The sequence below is a fragment of the Rhipicephalus sanguineus genome, chromosome 6 (assembly GCF_013339695.2).
Source record: "Rhipicephalus sanguineus isolate Rsan-2018 chromosome 6, BIME_Rsan_1.4, whole genome shotgun sequence".
In the NCBI taxonomy this organism is placed as follows: Eukaryota; Metazoa; Arthropoda; class Arachnida; order Ixodida; family Ixodidae; genus Rhipicephalus; species Rhipicephalus sanguineus.
Window position 1 is genome coordinate 11,959,086 of NC_051181.1, and position 19,498 is coordinate 11,978,583.

The 19,498-nt window shown below is 46.8% G+C and overlaps 1 protein-coding gene across 1 annotated transcript in view; it reads left to right on the plus strand.

The window, feature by feature from the left end:
• The window catches only part of LOC119395946 (uncharacterized), a 68,332-nt gene extending 59,795 nt beyond the window's left edge, over positions 1–8,537 (plus strand). The window contains exon 2 of the mRNA XM_037662975.2: positions 7,956–8,537. Within this exon, the coding sequence (XP_037518903.2) occupies positions 7,956–8,107 (152 nt within the window). The 3' untranslated portion in view covers positions 8,108–8,537. The remainder of the gene's footprint in view (positions 1–7,955) is intronic.
• The last annotated feature ends 10,961 nt before the right edge of the window (positions 8,538–19,498 follow it).

Sequence of the window (19,498 nt, forward strand, 5' to 3'; positions counted from 1 at the left end):
GATCGAGCGACGCATCCATATAGCTTGCTGAATCACAGGAATAGAAATTTAATGTTCATTAGACGTAGCCAACACTGGAACCACAGACAACCTGATATGGCGCCTGTATCGTAGGAGTACATATGTAGTGTTTATTGTTTTCTTATAAAATTAGGTAGCCAGCACCGCAACTACAATTGACGTTGCACCGACATTGAGCCTGCATAGGCTTTGGTTTTTCCAAAACAGTTTGTAGAGCTGTAATGGCTCCGTGGTAGTATAGCTGACTGCCACGCAGAATGCTTGGGTTCGATTCCTTTTGGAACGTTAAACCCCAGATATTATTATTGGGTTAGATTTCTGCTGGGATCATTATTTTTATTCTTCGCATACTTCGTGATGACATCTGGAAAATCCGCCACGAGGCCAGCTGAGGTGACTTGCTGTACATGTGCTCCCAATTAAGCGTGCAATTCCTGTGGATCGCCGCCTCGCAGCGCCTGACTGCTTGCAGCATTCAACTCAGTTCAAGAAGCGCCATTCAGAGAGACCACGCGCAACTACGTGAGTTTCTTATTTACGCAAGTATTTCTCTTGAAAGTTGCAAGCCGACGGCCACGCCCAGTTAAGCCTACTGAGGATTACTGAGGCACTACTGAGGACTACTGAGGACTACTGAGGCACGAGGCACGCGCCTCGCGTCTCGTGCCTCGTGCCTCGAGATCCACGTGCACACCGCGCCGTACGACAGGGTTTTTAAATGTTTTTTTTTTCGTTCTTCCAAGTAGGCGACCGACCTCTCCAGCGGGAGCTACAAATACTGAAGCAGAGATGAACGACATGGAACCAACGTTCGGCAGCAATAGCGGAAAAACGCTATGCAATAACGGACCGTGGATGACGCTTTTAGCGTGACAACAGAAGAAAGAATTCGCCGCATCAGAGAAGACGCAGAAGGAGTCCGCATGCCACCACAGCCAGGGGCAGAACACTAATGATGGAAAGCCACAAGTGGTGCCTCAAAAGTGTTTGGGCCACAACAACGCAAGCAAGCGATTTTCTCGCTGGCCAACGGTTCCATCGCTGCCAGAAAACCATTACAAGATTGTGTACAGGCCTCAAGCAGGAATGAAAGTATCCAACTTGAAAGACGCGGTTATAGTAAGAGGACTAGCCCAAGCATGCGGAGTCACACTTCAGGAACTCTATGCTAAAGTCATCATACAGACACAGTGGCACCAGAACCTAATTTTGGCGAGTACAGAAGAGGAGGAGTGTGCACTTTAGGTTGCACAAGTAACAAAAATCCCAATAGGAAGAGCGGCATACGAAGTCACAACGTACCTCATGCCGATTCCGGGTGCCGTACGCGGCGTTGTTCACGGAACAGAAGAAGGCACCACGGACGAGCAGTTAAACATCTACTTGCAATGAACAACTGCAAAATCCTGTACGCTAGAATGCTGGGCAGATCGAGGTCGGCAGTGATCACTTTTGAAGGCCCGCACGTGCCTCTGCAGACCGTACAGAAAGTCGGTCCAATACTGCAGATCCTGTGGGGAGATAGGACACAGGCAAGACGTCTGCCCTAACCCCAACGAGGACATATGCGACAACTGCGGAAAACAGAACGCTGACCCAAACAACCACAAATGCGAACTGAAATGTAAGCTCTGCGGAATGCCACACGAAACGGCAAGTAGAGAATGTCGAAGGGAGCTAAAGCCGGCCCCGCCACCGTTGACAGTCAGGGAGCCATCAAGATCGAGGCAGAGAAGCTTCGGATATCAGAACAACGTAGGGACCATGAACGACAACGACCACGCTGTGTCGCCGCCGCCACAGGATGAGACCAAACAAGAAAGACTATCCAGATCCAAGTCGAGATCGAGATCGAGGGGAAGAGAACGGAGCGTCCCCAGAACAACGCCAACGGACGTGGAGCCCGACAATGCCCAGCGCAAGCTAAGCTGGGCCAACGTCTTCACAGGGCACAGCCATTCGTCGATGGAAAGTACTAGCATTCCAACCACGAGGCAATATACGTACGAAGAAACGATAAGAATTCTTCAAAAAGAGAACGAAGAATTGAGGCAAGCACTAGAACTGCAAAAGAAGAAGACGCAAGAGAAGGAAGCTAGCACGGAGAAGCAGTCCGAATACCTTATGCGAGAAATCGAACAGCTACGAAGAGAACAGACTCAAAATTCTCAAACACCACCATCAGGTCCGCCATCTTCTCCACCATCATCACCTCCACAACCGAAGCCAGCAACACTGGCGAATCAAACAAAGGTAGCGCAGAACGACCTCAGGGTACTTGAAGACCGCATCAACGCTAATATGAAAGTCGTGATGGACATCATGTCCAAGGTATCGCAGGTTGTACAGACCACGGTAACACAGCTGCTACAAACTGGGTTCCGAACTCTCAAGAGCGAAATGGAGAATCAGATTCGGGCACTAGAACCAAAATGACGCAATCGGAGGAAAGCTTCAGTCAGCGCATTCACACGCTGGAAGAAAGAGAGAATGCCCGAAAGAAGCCTAAGTACCCAGTGAGAGAAGTTGAGATCCTGCAAACCTTAAGCAAGAAAGATGGCGAGGCCAACTAAGAAGAAAGTCGACGACAAGCAACACCCACAGCTCAAAATTTGGCAATGGAACTGCCATTCTATACGTAGTAAGTGGAGTAACCTTTCACAATTATGCATGCACTTGGACCCAGGCGTTAGAGCTCTACAGGAAACCGAAGCTGAAGACATCAAGGTGAGTGGTTACCTCACTCACGTCAGCCACGGTAAAAAAAGGACAGCAATCCTGACCAAAGAGACAATCAACGCTCAGCAACACTGCATCCACCACCGCATCGAGCACACGCTCGTCGAAATTGTGCCCGAGAAAAAACACCAGCAAAGCATCTTCGTGTTGAACGTGTACAGCCCGCCAAAGGACCACCTAAAGGATCTATACAAGCTAATGCGAGAGGTGAAAAGCTGAGCAAGGGCAACGGACTAATCGTGGTAGGTGATTTTAACGCTCCCCATGTGGCCTGGGGTTATACGGCGTCAAAGAATAAAGGAGAAGATATGCACAACGTGGCGCAACACCACCATCTTACCCTGCTCAACGACCCTCAGGCACCCACGCGCATTGGCAACAGAGTATCAAGAAACACCAGTCCTGACCTCACGTTCGTAAAAGGTCTCAAACATTATGAGTGTAGCTGTATGGACGAAAATTTGGGCAGCGACCATTTCATAGTAGAAACGATCATCCGACACCACAAATCGGCGACAAAGATCGCAAAGGCCAAATTAACGGACTGGCAAGCCTTTCGCAAAGACGAGAGCGCTGTTGATGCTACGATAGACGACATCGAAATGTGGACCCGAAAAGTCGTGGAAAGAGCGGAGAAGCACACGAGGGTAATCCAACTGTCGAGGGACACCCCCGTTGTCGACCCACACTTACTGCACCTGTGGGAGGCGCGGAGGCGACTCGCGAGACGCCGGCAACGCCACAAGTGGAACCGCAAACTCAACGTTCGAATCTCCAAGCTGGTCGAGGAGGCGCAAGAGCACTCGGAACAACTGGAAAGAAAGAGCTGGCACAACGCATGTAATAAGCTTCAAGGAACCCTATGCACCACGCGTACCTGGGCGATACTCAAGACTCTCCTTGCCAAGAAAGAGGCCAAGAGCGCAGTAAAACAAAAAGTACACAGACTCATACACAAGCACCCGGGGGAAGCGGAAGACATCATCAAAGAAGTGAAGGAGAAGTTCCTTGGTACGCAGCGGAACATTAATGTACACTCGCGATTTGACGAATATCGAGGTAACCCAAACACAGAACTGGATCGACCCTTCACGGTGGCAGAGATAGAGAGGGCCCTCAGCAAGCTCTCCCGCAACACGGCACCGGGCAACGATAGAATAAACAATAAGACACTCCGGAACCTAGATGGACCATCTCTAGACGCTCTCTTAAAGTATGTCAATGACTGCTGGGAAAGCGGTAAAGTCCCACCGGAATAGAAACATGCTGAAGTAATCATGATTCCTAAACCCAACAAGCCCATCACGGTTCAGAACTTAAGACCTATATCTCTCACCTCGTGTGCTGGAAAACTCTACGAGCTCATGGTGCACAACATCCTGATCAAATATCTCGAGGACAGCGGACATGTCCCAAAAACCATGTTCGGATTTAGAGGTCACCTGTCCACGCAAGACGTCTTACTGCAGAGCAAGGAAAAAGTCATCCACAAATTGGCACGCACACCCAGAGAGCCATCCTCACTCTAGACGTGAAAGGGGCTTTTGACAACGTGTCGCACGAAGCCATACTGCAACACCTGAACGTCTATAGCTGCGGAGAAAACGTGTATAACTACATAAGAGCTTTTCTGAAAGAGAGGACAGCAACAGTGGAAATTCGCGACTTGCGCTCCGAAAAGTTTGAAATGCCGCCGAGGGGTACGCCACAAGGCTCCATTATCTCTCCAGTGCTATTCAATCTGGCGATGAGCTCCTTACGAAAGGAACTTAAGTAAATAGAAAGGATTGGCCATGCAATATATGCTGACGACCTGACAATCTGGACTTCGGGAGGATCCACAGGCCAACAGCAATATGCTCTGCAAGAAGCGGTTGACAGAAGAGAAAGATACCTGGAAGCATGTGGCTGACGTGCACACCAGAAAAGTCTTAGCTCCTAGCGCTAAGAAAGCGCACAAGAGGGCGACAACCGCAGCAGACACGAGACCCGGAAGTGAAGGTAGGAGGCGTCATAATTCCTCAGGTTTCAACGCTTCGTATCCTGGGACTCCTGATTCAAAAGGATGGGGCCGGGGGAGCAGAGTTAGAAAGGATTCAGAAAACCATGCAACAAGGTAGTCATGTGATTAAAAGAGTGACTAGCAAAAGTCAAGGACCCAAAGAAGAAGATTGCACGAAAATTATACAAGCGCTAATCGCAAGCATTATTACGTACGGGACCCCATACCTAGACATAAAGAACAGTCAACGGATTAAAATAAGCACTCTAATCAGAAAAGCCCACAAGATTGCCATGGGCCTGTCGCCCTCCACATCCACGGAAAAGCTGCTTAAAATGGGAGTGCACAACACATGGGAAGAGCTCGTGGAAGCGCACAATGTCAACCAGCTGGAGAGACTGAAGCTGACGAATACGGGTAGAGCCCTAATTCAAGATCTGGGTTATCAAGTCGAAGATGGCATGCACGTTCCTCAGCGTATCCTGCACGAGATCAGAAACAACCTACACATAAGCAATATACCAAGAAACACGCATACTGAGGGAAGAAGACATGCTAGGATACAGCTGCTAAAGGAAACACTAAAACGCCCCAACATCAATGAAGAAGACGTGAGGTACACGGATGCAGCGGTTTACATTACAAATGACCGTTTTGCAATGAGCGTGGTCGACGAAAACGGTCAAGAACTGACAGCAACATCCATACGTGCCAAGGACGCAAGTACAGCGGAAGAGTTTGGCATAGCCCTGGCCATCGCTACATGCAAGAAGACGCAGGTTACCGTGATCACAGATTCGCAAGAAGCGTGCAGAAGGTACATGAACGGAAGGATCGGAAAGGCAGCACTCCATGTATTAAAGAGCACTAAGGTGGAAGAAACCACCATCCTCTGGACACCGGGACACAAGTCTCTCGCGGGGAATCAGGCGGTGCACGCTGCGGCTCGAGATCATGCACGCCGAGCCATCTCCGACACGCAGAGAACACGTACCGATGGCTCTCACAACGAGGATGAACGCATAGCGAAGAAGTATTCAGGCCTTTTGGCGCATTACAGGAAGCAGAGGAAGCTGTGCCCGCCGGCACACAAGAGTCTGAGTAGGGAGCAAGCGGTGACCTGGAGAAGACTCCAGGCCGGAACTTACCCGCACAGAACATTGATGCACGCAATGTTTCCATGGACTACAGGCGGGACTGCAAGTTTTGCCCACCGGACACGCGCAAAACCCTGCGCCACATGGTGCTGGAATGCACGAACAATCCGGACGTACCACCGTCATCACCCCCGAGCGAAAACGAAGAGGAAGGAGCGAATGCAGAGAAAAATTAGAAGACCAGTGGGAGGCTCTGCTGGTGACGCAAGACCACGACAACCAGCTACGATTGGTGAGCAAGGCTCGGGCGGCGGCAGCGAGCCATGGCTACCTGGACAGAGAAGGCCACCCACCTTAGGGCTGAAGTACAAAGAGCCTGGTCAAAAATAAAGTTCATTTCTCTCTCGCCTGTTTCGTGGTGAATGCTGCCGATGTCGGTTTTTCTTAACGCTCTTGCATTTAAATTACCAATGTCTGTTCTGGCTGTTCCTGCGTAGATATACACTGTCAATCACGTGTGGCGCGTACCCGTACACCGCGGCCCATGGTAAACGGGTATGTGGCGACATTCCTGGAGGAAAGGGTTTGACGACGTACGCGACAGGATTTTCACGCTATACATGTCATGACCCGGCAGTGATATTCGTCAAATCCTCTTACCCTCCTATGCCAATCTTGGTCTACACCAACTTAAGGAGGAGATCGCGAGAGCATTCAGACGTAGGTGGCTAGATAGATAGATAGATAGATAGATAGATAGATAGATAGATAGATAGATAGATAGATAGATAGATAGATAGATAGATAGATAGATAGATAGATAGATAGATAGATAGATAGATAGATAGATAGATAGATAGATAGATAGATAGAAACGCTCAAAGTGCCCGAGGATCGCTATGAAATGCTTCACATTTAAAACTTGGAGAACGCCAGAGCTTCGCTTTCAAGAGTAGAACGTGATAGCTTAATCGGACCTTATTTGTATCGCCTTCCCAATCGCTAGCCTCACTTCGCTTTTCGGTTGACACCTAAACTGTCCCGTAAAGAAAGAAAACGTGCGGACGCGCTCCGGCGCCTATATCGATGCCTGCGGTGCGACAGAACGCAGAAAGCATGCCCGTGGGCCCTTTGCCGGTTTTTCTGACAAACCACTGAATAACCTCCGAGATCTGCGTACCACCAACGCTAAAAGGGGTAAATAAATAGCTCGCCTTAGTATGATGGAAGATGTATGCGTGATGGTCGAGCAGCTAAATGCATCGCGCCATGGAGCGAGGGGTCGCCGGTTCGAGTCCCCGGTCCTACACGAACCGAATATTTTTAATATTTCTTTATTTGCATCTACCTAGAAGTTTCGCTGATGGACAACGCTGATTTTTCAATCACAACCAAAGACGCCGCCGACGCCGCCGATAGCGACACCGGAATTTGTGCGAAACGATATCTTTATCGTTATCGCGTTAATATTGTTGCTGCATAAGCAACTGCCGAAGCTTAAAAAAATTGTAACATTGGCTCATGGACTACCAAAACAAGCATCGCATGATTGAAGTCGCGAGAACAGAATTTAGGATTTGGTCTTGCTTGACGGAATTTGCTAGTATGTCAGAAGGTCAAAATCCTCGAGTGCGTTGTAGTCGTGCGATTATGCGAAGCTTATACGAAGCTTATGCGATTGGGAAAACGAGGGTGTGCGCCAGCGATCCGTCGCTGCAGCTCGCTGACTGTGAAGTGCGGTATCTAGAATCTCGAATGTGACATGGTGATTGAAGCGTTCACGTGACAATTTTTTGACAAATGAGCTCGTCTTTCTTTTCATCTTCACTGTATATATGTCACCCTTCACTCAATAAAATTTCAGTTGTGAGTCTGCGCATCTGCCCCCTTTCTCTGTGTCTTTGTTTCTTATAGTGCTGTATACCTTTGAAGAACGAACATCAACCAACTAGCCAACTTGCTGCTCTTCTGCTGAAGGCATTGTACTTAATAGTTAAAGAATTTTGTAAGAATTCATCAGATATATATATGCCGATCACGGGTGAAAGCTGAGGCTGCACAAGTTTTCTCAGATTCTTATTCTCATTTTGGCGCAGAGCAAGCGGCGCAGCACAAACACCTGCACGGCGGGGTCGTCTTCGTGGACCACATTCCCAAGACGGACACGGGAAAGATCATGAGAAGACAACTGCGCTCCAAATATCTCGACCGATTCTCGAGACCACTTGAGGAACTCGCAAAAGCATAAAATTCCGCTATTACACGTATGTAGCAACGGTATGATATTAATGGGACAGTGCTAGAAGTTCACTATATAACCACGCTGCTTCGGGTAATACAAGTGCAAAAGTACAGCTGGGTACCCGGAACAGCATCTACACTTACGGCACTTTTTTTCAGCTCATTCGGCATGCGAAGCTTTATTTAGCCTTCCATGTCAGAGCCGCTTTACTTTTTTATTGTCGCTTCAGATTTTGCTGATCGTTTCATTAAACATGCGCTTCTGAAGCTATGCTTTTCAAAAAGCTTCGCTTATCCAGTTATTATCCATGAATCTGTACTATAAAAGGTGGAATGATTGTATTTTCAGTGTAATCTGAAATCTTATTGAATAAGCTATGTCCTGCTGGAAAGTGAAGTACTCTGAGCGAAATAAAGTGGCCGAAATGGCCCTGTTTGCAGTGTGCAGTGATATTTCATTTTAAAGAGAATATAACAGACACACATATATGGATACATTATATATATATATATATATATATATATATATATATATATATATATATATATATATATTACGTCGTAGAATATGCAGAGTCTGTCATCGATTGCCGTAAAATAAATAGGAAAAACGTATATGCTTCTCAAAAACACTTTATTTGTCGACGTTTTGATCAGAGACCTTTCTTCATCAAGACGAAATTTACCAGGCTTCGATGCGCTTTTATATCATCGTCCTCCGAGCCGAGAGAGAGAGAGAAAAAGTAAAACAAGTAAAAAAGAAAAGAAAACAGAAAAAGTAAAAAATAAATAATATATAAAATAAAAATAGAAAGAAAATTAAAAAAATAGAGGAAAAAGGAAAAGAAGTCGCAAACACACCATGTGCGCTTACTTGAAAATACGAACAACACGTGTTTCCTGGAGCAAAAAAAAGAAAGAAGCTGAACAAAACAAAACAATGTAGATATACACAGATCGTCCAGGTGGACACAAGAAGTACATTCCTGTTGTCCATAGTCGAGCTCCAATGCTCTGGCTGCCCCCTCCTCACGTGTTCCCGAATCTTGGACACAATAAGTGAGTACATTCCTTCAGTCCATTGTCATGCCTCACGTCTTGGGCTCCGCCCCCCTCCACAGTTGCTCGTGAAGCCTGTGAGGGGATGAAGCTTCAAAAGAAGGGATAAGCTCTTAAAAAAGGGGTCAACTCAAACATCTTAGTACAAGTCCGGGAAAAGTGTACTGTATAGGTTCATTCAATAAAAAAACAGGCAGCCGCGATTTTCGGCTTGTGGCTAAATATGTTTCCGAAGAAAATGGAGAATACCCTTCATATTTTTGCTGGGGGGTCGTATCTTTCAGTCGTTCGAGTGTAGGAGTGATTTCGTTGTAAGGAGGGTTCTTCAAAAAGCTTCCCCCACTTTTTTGGAGCTGGCTCGCCAGGTTCTTAAGCTGGGGCAAAGTCCCGCGCCGTAACCGTAACCTTAGTTCCAGAGGCGACCGCTACAGGCGCAGCTCGCGCGAAAGAGAATTCTTCCTCTTGCTCTTCGAGCGCCTTGATGATGATATTAGCGCAGGCAAAACCACATATAGCATAGCCAAATGTAGCATGCGCACGCTCGCGCGAAAGAGAAGTCTTCCTCCTCTTGTTCTTCGAGCGCCTTGACGCTGATATTAACGCAGGCAAAACTACATTAGCATAGCCAACTGTAGCATGCACACGCTCGCGCGAAAGAGAAGTCTTCTTCCTCTTGCTCTTCGAGCGCCTTGATGATGATATTAACGCAGGCAAAACCACATAAAGCATAGCCAACTGTAGCATGCGCATGCTCGCGCGAAAGAGAAGTCTTCCCCCTCTTGTTCGTCGAGCGCCTTGATGATGATAATAACGCAGGGAAAACCACATATAGCATAGCCAACTGTAGCATGCGGCGCTCGCTCCACTCCGGCAGGGCGCTTCGATACTAATAACATGAACGAAGAAGACAAGGCAGCGGAGGGCTCACAAGGCAGCATCAGCGCGGGCTCGCGAGGCCGCAGAGAGACGTCAGCGTCGTGCGGACCCCGCGATACGAGCCCGCGAAGCCGAAACAGCGCGGAAGCGGCGGCAAGAGAACCTCGAAAAGATACGGCTGCGGGATGCAGCGGCCAAGCGCCGAAAGCGGTCGCTACTTAAGTTGGCGGCGCCGACGCGCGCTACGAGCGCGATTTCCTCGACCACAGGTTCGGCCACAGGTGCAAGGTCTGCGACCGTTTGTGGTTCGAGAACAACCTGACCACAATCGCTTCTATAACAAGGTGTGACGTCTTTATATGACAGTAGAAGTATTGTACGGAACATTCACGGTTTACCCGATTATCTCCGAGCCAGCTCCTCAATCATCATTCACTCCGTGGATATGGCGTGATTTTTTTTCTGCTCCCCTCCCCTCGAAATGCGCGTGAGGATGTTCCCTAACCGACAAAGTGCTCCTGTAGCGATATCCGAAGAAAAAAAGAGAGCTTCGGTTGATATATTTTTTTAATTCTTTATTTATTTATCACAGTACCCTCAGCGCCATAGGGCATTACAGAGGGGGGTTACACAGTACATGATTGGTAATGTCATGTTTACAGGTATCAAGTACAATAAGGAAGTACAATAAGGTGTCAAGTACAACAAGGAACAGGCATTGGACACAAACTCAATATTCTTGATGACAACAAATACACATAGCATCATAACATGGAGTAGAAGGCAGCGTTAGAGTTCATGGTGGCAACATCATTGGTTAGGCGATTCCATTCCGATATTGTTCGTGGAAAGAATGTATTCCTGAAAGACTGGGTTCTGCACGATTTGTGATGAGATGTAGTGCGGTGGAAATATGTACTTATCCTTATCTATACATGTTCTTGTATGAAATATGTTATGAAACATTTGTAATCTGAGCTTTTTCCTCCGTATTTCCTACGCCTTCATCGAGTGATTTTTGAAATATGATACACAAATACCTAGAGACTGATTGGGCGCACAAAGAAAGTAGTTGCGGCGACAAGTCGTCTGGTCCTGCCGCCTTTGACTTATCTAAGTCTTTTATGAGTAATGCAATTCCATGCTGGGTAAATGTGATGCCGTCCATTCTTATTGGGCATAATTATCATAGCGGGACACTAGCGCATCATCCCCGATGTCACTGCGCACGAACACTGAGCCGAAAAAAGAATTAAAGCATTTTGCCTTGGTGCGGCTATCGTGAACAACAGTACCATCGTGCAACAAGGCAGGTATCGTTATGTCGTCTTTTTTGTTGGTTTTGATTAAACGCCAGAATTCTTTAGGCCGATCTTTGAGCCTTGAGTGAAAGGTAGAAAAAAAGACATCCTTGGCTTGGCTAACCGCAACCTTCATTTCTGCTGTGACGCGTATCAACTTATCTTTTGTTGAGGGTTAGGGGTGTGCCCCATAAGCAGCGTACGCACGTTGCCTGCGCATAGTGACCTTGCCGACTTCCTTAGTGCACTATGGCTTACTATTGCGGCGGCGCGTCGTCATTATCCACGATGGCACGCGTTGCTCACGTAGCCCGAATAGCTTCTCTTTAAATATTTCCCACAATTGATGAACAGTTTCAGTTTCAGCCAATATCTCAAATGCGTCACAGTAATCATCTAGTGCTCGAGAGATGGCGCCTGTGTCAGCTTTTGAGTAAATATAGATTAACCTGCGTCCACTATTTCGTACTTTTGTATACTGTATATTTGTTTCACATACAACAACCCTATGATCACTTATTCCAGGGATAATTTGTATAGAATGAATGCTTGAAGGTGTATTAGTCAACAGCAAGTCTAGTATGTTGCTCCCGCGAGTTGGCTCCGATACACACTGACGCAACGAAAACGATGCACATATGTTGAGCATTGCATTAGTGCTCGCCTCTCTTCCCGGACGTTCAGTGCATGGCCGTGACAAATCAACTTCAGGTAGGTTAAAGTCTCCCCCCAAAAACAGACAATCGCCATTCATTGTTTCGAGAGCGTTCGATAGATCCTGAAGTGTTTCCGTGGAACTGCCAGGAGAACGATAAAAGGAGCATATTGTAATCACTTTCCCGTTCTTGAGCCTTAGCTGCGCCCATACAGATTTACTTCGGTCACACCTCACATGGATCTCTCGAAAGCTGATGTTTTTGTCAACTAATATGAAGACACCTCCACCGTGGCCATTGCGGTCCTTTCGGTAGCAGACGTAGTCTTTAGGGAACACTTCGGAGTCAGCAATGTCGCTGTTAAGCCACGACTCCGTGCCAAGCACCACGCATGGTCTTGTAATATCCAGTAGGCTAGAAAATTCATCAATTTTGTTTTTGATGCTTCTGCAATTTAATAACATTGAAAGTTGCTCGTTAGTTGTAACATGTCATGTGTGACGTACCACTTGCCCTAGTGATTCATCAAAGATATATTTGGCGTTGTTGAGATAAAGGGTATCATATTTCAGCTGTACTCTCTCGCCCTCTTTCTGATTTGTCTTCGCGAAATTCCACAACTCTCTTCTTTTCCTTCGCACGCTTTCCGAAAAATCCTTCGATACGCCCACCGAAGTACCTTTCAATTTTCTTACGTTGTTCAGTATTGCTTGTTTGTCTTTGCTTGCGAGGAATTTGGCAATTATGGGCCGCTTTTTTCCAGCGACAAACTTGCCCAATCTATGGGCTCTATCAATTTGAATTCCTTGGACCCCCAGGTTTGTTTGACATAATTGCGGAATGTGCGTTTCGCATGATCGATGCGTCTCGTGTGGATCGTTATCCTCTATTCCATAGAAAACTCAATTGCAACGTCGATATCTGTTTTCGAGGTCATCAACCTTAGCTTCTATGGATTTGATTCCTGCCTGTAGTACGTCCGATTTGGTCTTTCATCCTTCAACGGCTCGTTGCAATTATTCTAACTTATCAAATTTCGATTCGAGCTTACTCATTCGCTCACTAAGGTCAATGATCACTTGACTGTTCGTGGTTTGGCTGTTTTCAATTTCAGTCAGTCTATTTTTAATCTCCGTTTTGCCTTTAAGTAATTCCTTCAGGACTGCCTCAGTTAGGCCCGGATTACTGTCGACGTCCCCGCATAACAACAAAAGCAGCAGTAGATAGAATGCCCGACAGCGCAAAAGAGTAAAACGGTGTCGTCTACCGTACACAGGATATCTCACGTGCTTGCTGTCACACGCATTCAAAAAGAGAACACGGGGTGGAACCGGCAATGCTAAAAGAATGCGAAGAGGAGCAGTAAACTGCAACTAACCTGCACAATAAGCAAGAAGTTCGTGAACGACGCAGCCATAGCAGCGCCGGTTCCACGCCCCAAACTGAGACTGATGTTGTGCTCCCTATGTAGGCTGCTGTAACCTGCCGCAGTGGCACAAGGTTGTTGATCCGGCACCGGGCACTCTCCGAAATCGACGGCCGTGCAAGTCCCTAGACCAGAGTCGTGTCCGCCGTCATTTGTAGCCTTTGGGATCGACATAGTGCGATGCGCAATGGCGTCTAGCTGTGTAGATGAGCAACGCGCAGTGGCGCCCAGTGGTGTAAATGCTGAATTTTCTTCCGAGTGAAGGTCATAGAAGAATCCGCATGATGCTTGACTCGTAAACACCTGCACCATAAGCAAGAAGTTCGTGAACGACGCAGCCATAGCAGCGCCGGTTCCACGCCGGTTCCTTGAATCTTCCAGAGCGCGAATTGAAGACAATATGGCCGGATTGATAGTTAGTGCTGCCTTCAATGTATTAAATCTAATAATCATATATGATTCGCGCTGTTCACGCTCCCTTGTACTGTAGAAACCGCTTTGTAAGAGTATAACCTTGATCGAATCAAATGGCTGGTTTTCGGAATTTATATGCGGAAACAGAGGAAGATGCTCAACAGAATGCGCTGGCGGGCTAGTTGGTGAGAATCCATAATGTTTTTGTAGCGCAAAAAACGACACCACAAGAAAGGAGACGGAACGCAGCGCTACTCTCAATTGACATGGTTTATTGCGTCACTCCACTCTTTATAGCGACCAGACACCGGTAGGACATGCGCCGTGCACCCTATGCGCACAACCACCACACCTTGGACACCTGAGCGCAATCATGAAAGCGCACCCAAAAAGCAAAATTCAGAAGAAAACAAGGTAATAGAAGGCGCACTAATGCACTGCGGCCCCAATGATTGAATGAAAAAAGCTTCTGATAATTCTCGGGTGGTGGTGTCACGACTCTTTTTTAGGATAGCAGTTAGTGTAAACAAGGCTTGACAATTGCTGTGTTCCGTCTTCTTTCTTGTGGTGTCATTTTTTGCGCTAAAAAAGCAATGAGGAAGATGCGGCAGCGAAATTACATGTGAACGATGGTTATTAAAGCGGGCGCAGAAGGCAGTGTCTGTCTGACCTATGTATTGCGTACTGCATACTCCGCAATCGAGAAGGCAGACAATATACAATAGATGAAGATGTATTGGTGTTTTGTGGCGCAAGGGCCAAATCAGGCCAAAGAGCGCCATGTCAATTTATGCTGGGATGTAGATGGGCCATGATTTACGATGTGTGTGTGATATCATGCTGTAAAATATATACAACCAATGAAGGCATGATGAATGTAGTGCGGTGGGCTATGGGCTACAGTTGGTAGAGGTGAGAGATTAAAGTATATTAAAAGTATATCGCAAGAGAGATTAGAAGTTTCGCTGGCGTTGTGTAAACGAGGCACTAATGCCTCAACAAGGCCTTTAACCAAAAGAGCGTGGAGACACGTGCCTCTTAAAACTGTCGCAGCAGCAGCCTCTCCTGAGAGCCTGCTCTACGGTACAAATGGAGCAATGACATGCAATGCTTGGCATTCGTTTAAAAAACTTAAAACAGAACCTGTGCTGAATAAAGGATCTGTGCCGAGGAATAGCGCTGGGTGTAGTGGTATTCTTTGTCTAAATGCCAGGCAAAAATGCTTTTTTCTTAGTGCGTCAAGTTTGCGGCATTCTAGTAATGCGTGGACGACCGTTAGTGTCTCACCACATTCACCACAGATGGGGGGATCATTTCCAAGAAGCAGGTAAGCGTGCGTACCATATGTATGGCCTATTCTTAGCCGACAGAGAGCGACCTCAGTGCGTCGTACTTTACTACGAGGAGGCCATTTTCCTATCTTTGGTTTAATTAGGTGGAGCTTGTTAGATCTCCTGGTATCCCATAATCGCTGCCAGTAGTCCTACGCACGAATGCTTTAAGATCTAAGGCAGGAAGACCTATAGAGGGATTCACAGATTTCGTTCCTATGGAAGTCGCCATGCTGTCAGCGAGTACATTGCCTTCAATGCGCCTGTGCCCGGGGACCCAGCATATTATCACACGTTGTTCTGACAAACAGGCTTTGCACAGGATTGAAAACAGTTGAAGAAGAACTGGATTTTTATTTGTTTTTAGTGACTTCCGGGCTTTAACAACACTTAGCGAGTCTGTATAGATAACCGCCTTTTGGAGCCTTGTACTATGGATGTATTTAACAGCAGAAAGGAGTGTGTAAGCCTCAGCTGTAAAAATACTCGTCTCTGGTTGCAGCCTCTCGCATTCAGAGAACGATGGACCCACAGCAGCGTAGGACACGCCTACCTTAGATTTTGATGCGTCCGTAAAAAATGCAGGGCACGAGTATTTTGACTGTAACTCTAGGTAGTGCATTTGAATGTGTATTTCTGGAGCGTGCTTAGTTACCTCCACAAAAGACATGTCGCATTCTAATACCTGCCACTGCCACGGTGGCACCGACCTTGCAGGGCGCATTAACACATGCTCAAGAGGGACATCCATTTCATCACTTAGGTTCCTCACCCGCAGCGAGAAGGGACGTCTCGCTGCAGGTTGACTACTATACACTGTGGCTGTGGTCATATCATTTATAGTTGTGTAAGTGGGACGCTGTTGATCCGAGTGTACATTAAGGAAATATGTAAAGCTTAAATATGACCTTTGATGATGAAGCGACCATTCATTAGATTCCACTTAAAGGCTCTCCACTGGACTTCTTCTGAATGCACCAGTAGCCAGCCGGATGCCCAGATGATGCACAGGATCTAGCATCTTCAACGTACTTGAGGCAGCAGAATGATAAATTACAGAACCATAATGCAAGCGTGTGCGTATGAGGCATTTTTAAAGTCTCATGCGACATTTTCTATCACTACCCCATGCTGTGTGTGAGAGAATTTTTAGTATGTTTATGGTTTTAAGGCATTTATATTTCACGTTTTTAATGTGAGATACAAAGGGCAGCTTTGAGTCTAGGATCACACCCAAAAATTTCTGTTCTGCGCTTAAAGGTATGCGGTGCCCTTGTAGATGGATATCGGGCTGAGGGGTTGGGCCTCTCTTTCTTGAAAAAAGAACGCAGGAGCTCTTCTGGGGGTTTAATTTGAGCCCATTCTCATTTGCCCAGGCTGACACTTTATTGAGGCCTAACTGTACCTGCCGCTCACATATTGCAAGATTACAGGACTTAAACCCAATCTGAACATTATCTACGTAGACTAAATAAAACATGTTTCGCGGAATGAATGACCGTAGAGAGGTCATTTTTAGTATGAAAAGGGTACAGCTTAGCACACCGCCTTGCGGTACACCAGTCTCTTGTATAAATGGCTTGGACAGAGCACTTCCTACTCTGACGCGAAAGGTGCGGTCACTTAGGTAACTTTCTATCACGTTTAGCATGTTACCTCGAATACCAATTTCGGAGAGGTCTTTCAAGATTCCGAATCGCCAGGTAGTGTCATACGCCTTCTCCATATCAAGAAACACGGAGAGGAAAAACTGTTTGTGGATAAAGGCATCCCGAATGTAGGCCTCAATACGCACGAGATGGTCCGTTGTTGAACGACCTTCCCTGAAACCACACTGATACATATCGAGCAGCTTATTAGTTTCAAGGAAGTACAACAACCGGCGATTTATCATCTTTTCAAATAACTTACAAAGGCAACTTGTCAGAGCTATTGGCCGGTAGCTTGCTGCACAAGATGGATCTTTGCCTTCTTTTAAGACGGCGATTACGATAGCCTCTTTCCATGCTAAAGAAATATATCCTGCGGTCCAGATCTTGTTATAAATACTCAAGAGCACCATCTGCGCGTCGGGATGGAGATGCATCATTATGTACATGACTCTGTCAGCTCCCGGCGCAGACTTGTGACAACTGTTCAAGGAAGCTCTAAACTCAGCCATGCCAAAGGGATGGTTGTACGGTTCGTCTCTACTAGGCTTACGGTTCAGTGCTTCTTGTGTTTAGTATCTGCTTTTGTCACGTGCTGTCGCAATCATGTGAGTACTTGGTGTATCAATAAAGACAGTTTAAGACACTTTCAGTATTTCTTCAGTGACATGTTACTTTTGAAAAATAAATATTTACTGTTTACCTTTGCGTTGTCTTTTTGATTGCATCCTTAATGAAAACCGACAGATAATGAAGCCAAGGCACACAGCTGCACACAGAGTTTGCGTACGCTTGCCATTCTGAAGGTGCTAATTTTGGCCACTGCATAAAGCAATTGAGCAGAAATGGTAATATGCCCTTCGAGCAAAAGAAAGCTGTAAAGAGTACGAGAAGCAAGTAGCTGTTCTTCCACGCTTGGTCCAGCAAGATTTTGAAAGCCTGAAGATCCCAATAGCCGTTATGTCTCCAATTTGTCTCGTCTGTCATTTTCTACCAACGGTACAGTAAAAGGAGAGTTAACTCCAACAAACGTGTTCCCAATTTTCAGTGTCCTTTCGTTGCACGTTTAACATCTCACATTCCAATCACCTTACAGGCCGTTATCTGAAATACTCTGTGTATAACAGAAAAACGAGCCCTTAAAATTTCCACTTTTCTTGTTAATTGCGTAATTCAGGTAACCCGCCTCCTCAGGGGAAGGTGTGTCATCTACAAAAATACTATGCGACTTGAAAATAACTGCACTCCTGTTCACGCACCAGGAATGCAGACAAAACAATATTGCGGAAGAGATTCATATACCTACAAATATCGTGCAATTTTTACAATATCAGCGGCAGAATTGGTCATAAAGGCACGCAGCTGCACACACATTTCACGTATTTCCGCACACAAACATTCCACATCTCTCCTGAATGAATTTTTCAAATAGCTCATTTCTTTGATAAAACTTTGAGAAAATGGCAACTGCGCGTTCGCAAATAATGCGAGCCTCGCACGGCGCCCTTTAGATTCCGATCGGTATCAAGTTTCTTGATCCGCACAGAGACGCAGAGGCGAGCTGATCGCAGTAAATAAATTCGACCTTGATCGGGATTGAATGTGCCCGTGCGGCCCGTTTTAAAGAAAACGACGAATTGCTACGGCACTAGTGTTTAGCAGCTACAGCCGCACGAGGCTCGTAAATGCGAGCCTGGCACGGCGCCCTTTAGATTCCGATCGGTATCAAGTTTCTTGATCCGCACAGAGACGCAGAGGCGAGCTGATCGCAGTAAATAAATTCGACCTTGATCGGGATTGAATGTGGCCGTGCGGCCCGTTTTAAAGAAAACGACGAATTGCTACGGCACTAGTGTTTAGCAGCTACAGCCGCACGAGGCTCGTAAATGCGAGCCTGGCACGGCGCCCTTTAGATTCCGATCGGTATCAAGTTTCTTGATCCGCACAGAGACGCAGAGGCGAGCTGATCGCAGTAAATAAATTCGACCTTGATCGGGATTGAATGTGCCCGTGCGGCCCGTTTTAAAGAAAACGACGAATTGCTACGGCACTAGTGTTTAGCAGCTACAGCCGCACGAGGCTCGTAAATGCGAGCCTGGCACGGCGCCCTTTAGATTCCGATCGGGATCGAGTTTCTTGATCCGCACTGAGACGCAGAGGGGAGCCGATCGCAGTAAATAAATTCGACCTTGATCGGGATTGAATGTGCCCGTGCGGCCCGTTTTAAAGAAAACGACGAATTGCTACGGCACTAGTGTTTAGCAGCTACAGCCGCACGAGGCTCGTAAATGCGAGCCTGGCACGGCGCCCTTTAGATTCCGATCGGGATCGAGTTTCTTGATCCGCACTGAGACGCAGAGGGGAGCTGATCGCAGTAAATAAATTCGACCTTGATCGGGATTGAATGTGCCCGTGCGGCCCGTTTTAAAGAAAACGACGAATTGCTACGGCACTAGTGTTTAGCAGCTACAGCCGCACGAGGCTCGGAAATATTGCGAGCCTCGCACGGCGCCCTTTAGATTCCGATCGGGATCGAGTTTCTTGATCCGCACTGAGACGCAGAGGGGAGCTGATTTCAGTAAATAAATTCGACCTTGATCAGGATTGAATGTGCCCGTGGGACCCGTTTTAAAGAGAACGACAAATTGCTACGGCACTAGCGTTTAGCAGCTACAGCCGCACGAGG